Source organism: Sus scrofa, chromosome 6 (assembly GCF_000003025.6).
Source record: "Sus scrofa isolate TJ Tabasco breed Duroc chromosome 6, Sscrofa11.1, whole genome shotgun sequence".
NCBI classification, from domain to species: Eukaryota; Metazoa; Chordata; class Mammalia; order Artiodactyla; family Suidae; genus Sus; species Sus scrofa.
The window spans coordinates 137571803-137582656 of record NC_010448.4 but is presented as its reverse complement, the minus strand read 5'-3'; the positions used below and the strand labels follow the sequence as shown (position 1 = coordinate 137582656).

The 10854-nt window shown below is 44.6% G+C and overlaps 1 protein-coding gene across 1 annotated transcript in view; it reads left to right on the top strand.

Moving 5' to 3' along the window:
• Nucleotides 7113-10854, top strand: part of ACADM (acyl-CoA dehydrogenase, C-4 to C-12 straight chain) — a 34064-nt gene continuing 30322 nt past the window's right edge. The window contains 1 exon segment of the mRNA NM_214039.1: nucleotides 7113-7147. Within this exon segment, the coding sequence (NP_999204.1) occupies nucleotides 7118-7147 (30 nt within the window). The 5' untranslated portion in view covers nucleotides 7113-7117.

Here is a 10854-nt window from a genome sequence, read left to right as displayed (position 1 = left end):
TTCAATCCCTGGCCTCGCTCAGTGGGCTAAGGATCTGGCATTGCCATGAGCTGGGATGTAGGTCACATACACAGATCCCGAGTTGCTGTGGCATCAGCCAGCAGCTCCAACTCTGATTTGAATCCTAGCCTGGGAACTTCCATATGCTGTGGGTACTGCTCTAAAAAGCAAGACACACACACACACACAAAGCAGAAAGAGAGAGAGAGAGGGAGGGAGGGAGATAGAGAGAGAGACGGGGAGATAGAGAGAGAGGGAGGGAGAAAGAGAGAGAGGAAGAAAGGAAGGGAGAAAGAGAAAGAAAGAAAAGCAGTCAAGGAAGTGCAATGATCAAGCAGAGTCCTAGTTCTTCAAGGGAGATACATAACAATATATCTTTGAGTTCTTAGGAACCAAGGCCCCCACGCAGATAGAGGCTGAGCACAAGATTCTTTAAACACCACCCTGTTATCTTATCACCTGACCCATCAGAAGAAAGACACACACCCTGCAGCCCTCACTCCAAACTTTGCCTTTGAAAACTCATCCTCCCAAATCATCCAGGAGTTTGGGTCTTTTGAACAGGCGTTGCCTTTACACTGTCAACTAAAAAAATGCACAACCTGAAAGTTGAGGGTTAAGTTTTATTTGGGGTGAAATTAGGACTTAAGCCAGGAGTACAACATCTAAAGTAATCCTGAGAAACCGCTCTGAGGCGGCGAGGGGGGAAGCTAGGATATATGAGTTTTGCAACAAAGGGAAAGTAGTAGTGATGCTAGAACTATGTTACCAGAATCTGGGTTCTTGTTCACTCAGTCGAATGAACTCCTCGAACACACAGGCAGCAAACAAGCAAGCAAAGTCTATTATAGGAAAACAAATAGCTCCTAGGGCTGCTGGGAAGGGGGAGAAGAGCCACCACTCTCTTTTGTCCTGTAGGGGTTTTTAATCCCTTAAAGATGGGGGGGTACCAACATGGGATCCAGAAAGATGTGGTTTTCTCCCATTGGCCTTGCCCAGTTACCTATAGCAGTCCTTGTCCAAAAGGGGTTTTAGGGGTGGAAATGTCCCATGATTTCCTTGTCCTGCTCTTCCCTTAGACTGAGTCATCATTCCTCTCATTCCTTTTCTATCAGTTGAGGAGTTGGCTAGAGATTAATGTCCTTGTGGGGAAAGGCACACTTCCTACAGTAAACAGGGCCTGTGAGGAAGGCACACTTCCTATAGTAAACAAGGCCTGTGAGGATATTACTCTCTGGAGCCCTTAAACCACAAACTTTAATCAATAGCCATATCAAAGAAGGCATCAGAAGCCCATGCTCCTACACTGACTACCTGAGTTAGTATTCAGCCTCAGTAGGAACAAAAGGTTTACAGATAACCAGATTTATGGAAAAAAGATTTACAGGAAAACAGTTTCTATGGGAAAATGTAAAGACATGGGCTTACTGGAATCACTCCTTTGATAGGCACCTCAGCTGAGGGCCAGTCTTTGTTTCTTTCCTGAGTTTCCTCAGGGCTCACTGGCCTACCCTTGGGAGTGGAGGTTCTCACAGATGACATCTTTTGTTTTGTCACTTAACTACAGCCCTGGAGGCAGTATTTCAGAAAGCTCTGGGAGTTCCCGTGGTGGCGCAGTGGTTAATGAATCCGACTAGGAACCATGAGGTCGTGGGTTCGATCTCTGCCCTTGCTCAGTGGGTTAAAGATCCGGCATTGCCCTGAGCTGTGGTGTAGGTCACAGACGCGGCTCGGATCCTGCGCTGCTGTGGCTCTGGCATCGGCTGGGGGCTACAGCTCTGATTAGACCCCTAGCCTTGGAACCTCCATATGCCGCGGAAGCGGCCCAAGAACTGGCAAAAAGACAAAAAAAAAAAAAAAAAAAAGAAAGAAAGAAAGAAAGCTCTGAATACTGACCCAAAGAGGAAAGAGGAGATATCAAGATATGTCATAAAGGTGACGGGGGAGGTGCATGCAGCCATGAACACATTTTACAGAAGTTTGGTGCTGGTCTTGTGAATGCTACTGCTAGTCACAGACATAAGTCATCACGGACAGACATTAGTGTTTTTCTAGCTATGAAGAGATGCAAGAATCAAGCTCACAAAATCTTCTCCTAAAAACACCTAACTAGGAGTTCCCATTGTGGTGCAGTGGTTAACAAATCCAACTAGGAACCATGAGGTTGTGGGTTCGATCCCTGCCTTGCTCAGTGGGTTAATGATCCGGTGTTGCCGTGAGCTGTGGTGTAGGTCGCAGACTCGGCTCGGATCCTGCGTTGCTGTGGCTCTGGCGTAGGCTGGCAGCTACAGCTCCGATTAGACCCCTAGCCTGGGAAACTCCATATGCTGCGGGAGCGGCCCAAGAAATAGCAAAAAGACAAAAAAACAAACAAACAAAAAAACATCTATCTGAAGACCTGTTCTTCCAGTTTTCCCATAGTGCAGAGTGCCTTACTCCTGATCACTGCAGGTTGACAGCTGCAGTGGCTCATGTATTACTCCATGTAGAGACTACTGGCAAGTACCAAACTTCAGTTCACAGTGCCTTGCTGGGCCCTGCGATAAACACTGTACTTTACTTCACCACAACTTGGTGTCAGTAAATTGTCTTTGCTGTATGGCAGGCATGTGGACTCAAGTTTGGTTTGGTAAAAAAGTCTTGATTTTTGCCAAAATTCAGCCTTTGTCTGCTGGTGCCAAGTTGAAATGCGGAGACAGAGTTTTGGGTAACGGAGAAAAAGATAAAGAGTTCCCATCATGGTGCAGTGGTTAACGAATCCAACTAGGAATCATGAGGTTGTGGATTTGACCCCTGGCCTTGCTCAGTGGGTTAAGGATCCGGCGATGCCATGAGCTGTGGCGTAGGTCACAGATGCAGCTTGGATCCTGAGTGGCTGTGGCTGTGGCATGGCTTATTAGACCCCTAGCCTGGGAACCTCCATATGCTGTGGGAGCGGCCCTAGAAAAGGCAAAAAAAAGAAAGATAGCTTTACTGCTTTGCCAGGCAAAGGGGTCCACAGCAGGCTAATGCCTTAAAGACTGCGCCCCCTTAAAGAGTTACGAGATGGTTTTATAATTTGGGGAGCAGAATAAGGATCAGGACTGTAGATAAGGATCAGGGTAGAGGCAAGCTTGCATTGTTTCTCAAAGCTGTGGCCCCAGAACTGCTTCTGGTGGTCCCCCTTCATCCAAGAATGACGAATGAAGAATGTTTCAAGTAGTTCTTTGATTTATTTGGGGGTTTTAGTTCTACTGAAAGGCTCAGAGATATTGTTATCTATATTCCTTGAGGAAGAATTGGGACCCTGCCCCAAGTCTGCAGTATTGCCTCTTGACTGCTCCTCCCTGGTCTCAGCCTCTCATTCCTTCCCCAATTAGCAACTACCCTTTGGAATTCAGGGAACGTCATGGAGTCTGAGGCTTATTCCCTAAAAACAAGAAATGGAGGACATAGAAGGTTTGTATGCCTAGGAGCCCCATAGCGCACTAGATTGGTTACACAATCATTTATGAGTAGAGAAGATCAGTGTGGGCTACAGCGATAATATTTTCTGAAAGAGATTACAGAGGAGCAGAATTTGCCACCATAAACTATGTCTCTTTGGCATATGAATTGTTTTAAGTTGGCTATTTTCTGAGAAACAGCAGATGAGGAAAGGACCTGAAAACCAAGTAGGAACTGCCCTTTTGTGAGAAACATTTAACTCTCTATTTGTAAGGTTGTCTGCCTCTCAGTACCTGGAAGAGGAGGATGAGCAAATCTCTAGAAACTTTTCTCAATGGAAAAGGCAAGGATTTTTCCTCTGCATCACAATCTTCCTGGTTTACCATGCTTTTCCTGGTAACTGACTCTCCCCGAACTCAACATCCTCTTTTGTCTCGAGCTGGGGATGGTATTCAAGGTGAAGCCATTTTGGAGAGTGCCTCATGGGTTTCTCCCATGGGTACATGTTTGGTTTTATTTCATTTTCTCCTGTTAAATCTGTCTCATGCCAATGTAATTGTTAGACCAACCAGAAGTATCTAGAAGGAAAGAGAAAATTTTCTCCCTTCAGTGGTCTAAGACAGCTTAGATCACTGAATTGCCAATTCTTATGCACGATCCCTGGATGAGCAAGTCTTTAATCAATAAGTGGGTTTCCCTATGGGACCACTGCACAGTATGAGGATTCTGCCTCCACCACTCCTGTACATTTCTCAGTTGCCTGAGAAATTTAAAACCTTCCTAGAGGAGTTTTGTCTCTTTTCTTCAGGGCAAAAACTCTCATCTAATACCTTCACTTTCATCCCGACAAATTCTATTAAGGCAGCTGCCCTGAGGAAAAGCATCACATCAGCCTCTTAACTAATGACTCAGCCAAAACACTCAGTCTCCTTCAGCTCAGCAAAACCTGGTATCTTTCCACCACACCACCCCTCAATACTGTTAGACTGGTTGGGTATTTTGCTGGTATCTTTCAACCAGCCCTCACTCCAAGTACCTTTCAAGTGCGGGGGCCAGGTACCTGTTACACACTGCCAAATAAAACTCAGGATCATCAACCAAGATGAGGATTTAAGAACCAGTAGAGGGAGTTCCAGTTGTGCTGCAGCAGAAACAAATTGGACTAGAATCCATGAACCCACTTCCATTCCTGGCCTCGCTCAGTGGGTCTGGGATCTGGCATTGCCATGGGCTGTGGTATAAGGTGCAGGCACAGCTCATGTCCCACATTCCTGTGGCTGTGGTGCAGGCTGGCAGTTGTAGCTATAATTCCACCCCTAGCATGGGAACCTCCATATGCCTCAGGTACAGCCTCAAAAATACAAAAAAAAAAAAAAAAAAAAAAAAATTATATGTAGAGATAATAAATGAGTAATTATTTGTCATGGAAATTAGGTTAGAAAGTTTTGAGGAAAAAACTAAAAATTAAAAAGGTATTTTACAAAAAGGAAAAGATCTTCAATTAAGTCACCAAACAATAGGTTCCAGAAGAGTTTTCAAATAATATCAGGTATCATAGATTCAAATTTTGAAAATTGCAAACACTTTTCCTTTAGATTAGATATGCAATGAGTGACACTGTAACAACTGGACACCCACATTCATTTTTTTTTTTTTTTTTGTCTTTTTGCTATTTCTTGGGCCGCTCCCATGGCACATGGAGGTTCCCAGGCTAGGGGTCCAATCGGAGCTGTAGCCACCGGCCTACACCGGAGCCACAGCAATGCAAGATCCGAGCCGCGTCTGCAACCTATACCACAGCTGACGGCAACGCCGGATCGTTAACCCACTGAGCAAGGGCAGGGATCGAACCCGCAACCTCATGGTTCCTACTCGGATTCGTCAACCACTGCACCACGACGGGAACTCCTATTATTGTCACATTAAATGTAGGTGATTCTCTTTACAAGCTGAAGTTGCCAGATAGACAGCTGTCAAAGTGGATGGTTTCTTTTCACAGATTTTGAAAAACATAAACAAGTTCAGTTTAGTGATGGGCATATGTGTGACTTTGTAGTTTCTGTTCATTTTTTCTGTGCTTAAAACGTTCAGAATAAGAAACTGGAAAAAAAGAAGACATGCATAGCCAAATCCAATCCATTTCAAACAGTCCATTTTATGCTTTACCTACCTCTTTGAGGGCTTTTCTTGTAGAGTCCAGGACAAACTGACTTATCCCTTTTCCAAGTTTTTCTGGTACGTTTTTTTTTTTTTTTTCAAGGATTGCACCTAGGCAGCATAAGGAAGGTCCCAGGCTAGGGGTCAAATCAGCACTACAACTGCCAGGCTATGCCACAGTCACGTGGGATCCGAGCTTGGTCTTTGACCCACACTACAACTCACAGCACAGCAGGATCTCCCACCCACGGAGCGAGGCCTGGGATTGAATATACATCCTCATGGATACCAGTCAGATTCATTTCCGCTGTGCCACAAAGGGAGCTCCTCTCCGGTACTTTTAATTTAGCATTTAACAGTCTGCCTTGTCCCGGTCCAAATAAATACATCATATATTTCCGGAAGACAAAGTGTAAGGTTCTGGTAGAGGGGTACAATAACAGCATATAGAAAGTGAACACCTGTCTTAGATTTATTTTGAGACAGTCTTTACTAGTCAAGAGTTGTTAGTAACAAGATTTAGGGGGGAGGGATGAGAGCCTAAATTAGGATGGAAGCAATAAAAATAAAAAGTTCTGGGAATTCTGGAAAACGTTAATACTCTTCATTTACACTTGGCTTCCATTAGTTTTCACAAACAGACATCCAAGCCTGGACACCTTTACAAATCCCCTGGCTTTGTAACATCACCTTTACAAATCCCCTGGCTTTGTAACATCACAGTTATCTCTAACTGGGAGAGCGACTTTAAATAGAATTCTTCAAGCATTTATTTCCAACTCGCTAAGCTAGGAGCTTTTAGATAAGGCTTCATCTTACACCCTTGTTTCCAAAACCTTTCTCCACACCCACACACGTAAACAGTAATAGACAGCCCTAGGGCTATTTGTAAAATCAAATTTACTTAAGTGATTCAGATTCCCACTGTTTAAATTTTAAGCACAGAACAGTCTTCGCCTTGAGTCCAGCAATGTGAACTTTTGGCTCCTTAAAGCAGAAGCGATCTGGGTGGGTCAGAGAGTAAAAAAAAGTCAAGTTCGAAAGCCCGGGGGCTGTCTTTGCGCCAGGATCCTGGTCACTGCCCTTTGACCCAGATTCTTCGCCAGCCTACCGGCCCCCTCTTAATCCTCGCCTCCGCCGCTTCCTCCCCCTCGCGGTTCCATCTCCGCACCGCTGGCAGCCTCCGCTTCTCCCCAAGAGGGCGGGTAGTCTGAACTCAAAGGCCTAGTGGGAAGCGGGGCCTCTTCAGGAACCACCTCTGCGGAAGAGTCAGGCCCCAGAAGCGCGCCAGACCCCTTCCCAAGATGGCGCGCACGGCGTAGGCGAGGCCAAGAGTGAGCGTTCAGCTAAATCCCGCACACTCAGCGGGTTCCGTCTTCCACGTCCCTTTCAAAGACTCTCTTCGCAGGCCCCGCCCCCTCCCGCCCCAGAGCTCGGTGCGGGTGGGCGGGGCCCGGTGAGTCATGCGACCAAATTTAAGCGGTCTTGACCCAGAGGGTGGTTTAGAGATTGAGTCACCGGACCGGTTGGCGGCATGGCAGCGATGTTTAGGCGAAGCTGCAGGGTGAGAGGAAGGGCAGGGCTCGGCGGGGTGGGGAATGGAGGTTGCGATGTTTGGTGAGGGGGACCTGGACCGAAAATAGGTGCGGTCGGGGTGGGGGGAGATTCTGCTTCCGGGGCGCCTTGGCTCTCCTTACCCAATCCCGGGCAGCGGCTGGGATTACAGGCCCTCGCCTGGCTTTCGCGCCCACCCTTCCTCTCATTGTGGGACTGAATACTTCTGGGGTTTTCGCTCTTAACTCTATCCCCTCGGCACCTGCTCTCTATGTAGGCGGCGTCCACTTTTCAGAATATCCTTTTTCTTTCTCTGGGCTGAGATCCTTCCAAAGATTTCCCATCCTACACCGAAGTACATCTATCTCCGAATTGGGCGGGGAATTACAGAATTACACCCAGTTTTTGCCGAACTAGAGTAGTATCTCGGAGAAAATTCTCTACCGGCTATCTCCAGCCTAGGACGGAAGTCATAAATTTCATTCTGCAATTGATGTATACTGGAAAGTGCACAACTCAGATGAACTTGAATCTTGGGTGTCTGCCAAGTCACGGGGAAAAGGAAAATGGAGCAGCTGCCCTTCAGGATATTTAATATGGTTAATAACACTTGGTTTTGTAAGAAGGAGAGGAACGCTTCCACATTGTGTGCCTTTACAAAAAGGGGGGATGGAGTTCCCTGGTAGCCTAGTGAGTTAAGGATTCAGTGTTGTCACTACTGAGGGGAAGGTTGATGCCTGGCCCTCTTTGTGCAGCAGGAGCAGCCAAAAAACAATTTTTTTTAAAAGAAAATCCTACAGCAGAATTTTTCTTAAAGCTTTTTGTATATCCTAGTGTTGTCTCCTGTTTTTTTTTGGGGGGGGGGGGGTTGGCTTCATTTACCCGGAGGCATATGGAAGTTCCTAGGCTGGGGTTGAATTAGAGCTGCAACACTGGATCCCAGCTGTGTCTTCACTACAGCTCACAGAATCGTCAGATCAATAACCCACTGAGCAAAGGCCAGGGTTTGAGCTCTTGTCCTTTGCTCATGGATACTGGTGGGGTTCATTACCACTGAGCTACAATGGGAACTCCCTCACAGACTTTAAATTGTTTGAGTTACTAGGTATATTTTGCTGTCTTAAATATTATTGATATAGTCACATAAGACTGCCACTTAAACTTCATTTTAATTAAGAAAGTTATGTCCTCGACCAAAATAGTAGCAGTTTTAGAGTTTAGAATAATTCTAATGCCTGTTGTCCAGTATTTGTCATTGCTGTATACGTTAATGGGCTCTGACAGCAGAAATTGGGGGAATTTTTTTTTTTTTTTTTTTTTTTAGGGCCACACCCAAGGCATATGAGAGTTCCTAGGCTAGGAGAAGTTGGAACTGTAGCTGCAGGCCTATGCCACAGCCACAGCAGCTAGGGATCTGAGCCATATCTGCACCCTACACCAGGTAGGATCCTTTAACCCACTGAATGAGGCCAGAGATCATACCTTAGTCCTCATGGATTCTAGTCAGCTTTGTTACCACAGAGCCACAATGAGAACTCCAGGCAGAAATTGGGGGATTTAAAAAATGATTTTAGGAGTCCCTGTCGTGGCTCAGCAGAAACAAATCCACGAGGTTTTGGTTTTATCCCTGGCCTTGCTCAGTGGGTTAACGATCCGGCGTTGCCATGAGCTGTGGTGTAGGTCGCAGTCTTGGCTTGGATCTGGCATTGCTGTGGCTGTGGTGTAGGCCGGCAGGTGTATCTCCAATCAGACCCCTAGCCTGGGAACCTCCATATGCTTCGGGTGCAGCCCTAAAAAGCCAAAAAAAAAAAAAAAAAAAAAAAAACCCTGATCATCTCATTAATTACCCAATATTGGCCCCATTTTCCAGGTTTGAAAAGAAGTTAATTGCAGGTCTCTGGGAATTGCCCTTGGCTTTAGCAACCTTTGTACTCAGTGTAACATGTTTTCCTAAAAAAACCATATAGAAATTTTTTGTAAATTATTTTAAATACAGTAATAATCCCTTATTTAAAGTCTTTCAGCTCACCATTTTACCTGTATTGGTGAATTTAGAATTTTCATGCAGTGCTATCTAAACATACATTTAGAAGAGTCAAGTTTTTGGTCTTTTTCCTGGGATTTTTTTTTTTCTTTATAGAATCTAATAACCAATTAGGATACTAAATTGAAGGATTGATACAGCAAAGTGGTTGATAGCATGAGCTCTTAATATAAATGTCAGAGCAATAATCCTGATTCCTTTCACCCACTGAGTGAGGCCAAGGATCAAACCCTCATGGTTCCTAGATTTGTTTCCACTGTGCCGCAACAGGAACTCCTATGTTGTCCCTTTATTTTATTTATTTATTTATTTTGTCTTTTTGTCTTTTCTAGGGCCGCTCCCGTGGCACATGGAGATTTCAAAGGCTAGGGGTCTAATCAGAGCTGTAGCCACCAGCCTACAACAGAGCCACAGCAACAAGGAATTAGAGCCGCCTCTGCAACCCACACCACAGCTCTCGGCAACGCCGGATTGTTAACCCACTGAGCAAGGGCAGGGAACAAACCCGTAACCTCATGGTTCCTAGTTGGATTTGTTAACCACTGCACCACAACGGGAACTCCTATTATTGTCACATTAAATGTAGGTGATTCTCTTTACAAGCTGAAGTTGCCAGATAGACAGCTGTCAAAGTGGATGGTTTCTTTTCACAGATTTTGAAAAACATAAGCAAGTTCAGTCCTTGGTCTTTTAGTATATTGTTGAGTTTCTCTTTTCTTTCAATGTCTAGCTTACTAGAATTGCCTAGAAATAGTTTCATCAAAAATACTTGAAGTGTAAATTGTGTAATTTTGGCTGTTCTTAAACAATTACTCAAAAGTTCCAGTATGGTTTCCAGTTTGATAACTTTAATAAATGTAAGTGGTTACTTTTTGTGTACCTTGAACTGTTAAGGGTATAAAAATGGCTTGCAAAGCAATGATACCATATTTTTATGTTTTTGAAGAAATATAAGTATATTTCAGATAGTAAGACAAGTAGTATATTAATGGTTTATAGTAGAGTTGACAAACTTTTTGTAAAGGGACAGTAACTGTTTTTGACTTTGTGGACCATATGGTTTCACAACTCTGCTATGAAAGCAGAAATAGACAAGATGGTATGGCTGTGTTCCAGTAAAATTTTATTTATAAAACTGGTTGGTACCATAGTGTGCTGACTCCTGGCTTAGAATATTTTGAGAATACTTCCAGAGAACAGCAGAACATATAGAACTTGGTTTTGTCTTATTTATTTTGTTAAAGTGAGATATCTTAGAAAATGGGATCCTCCAAGGAGAAAATTCCTAGAGGCACGCCTGGGAGGCTCACAGGGACGGTATCAACGTTAATGGTTAATGTAGTGCAGTGGGTTAATGATCTGGCTTCTCTCTGTGGAGGCACTGGTTCAGACCCCAACCCAGTACAGTGGATTAAGGATCCAGTATTGCTGCAGCTGTGGTGTAGGTCACAGCTTCAGCTCAGATTCAGTCCCTAGCCAGGCAACTTCCATATACTGTAGATACAGCCCCAAGAGAAACAAAACAAGAACAAAAAAAGTTGATGGACTAGGCAACTCTAGAACATAGTATAATAACAGCCTGTTGTTGCTCCCTATCCCAGCTTCCCAATCACAAGTGTTCTAGAGCTTGTTGGGGAGATTTCTTGAATAGTGGTCCTAAGTCTACTAGTACC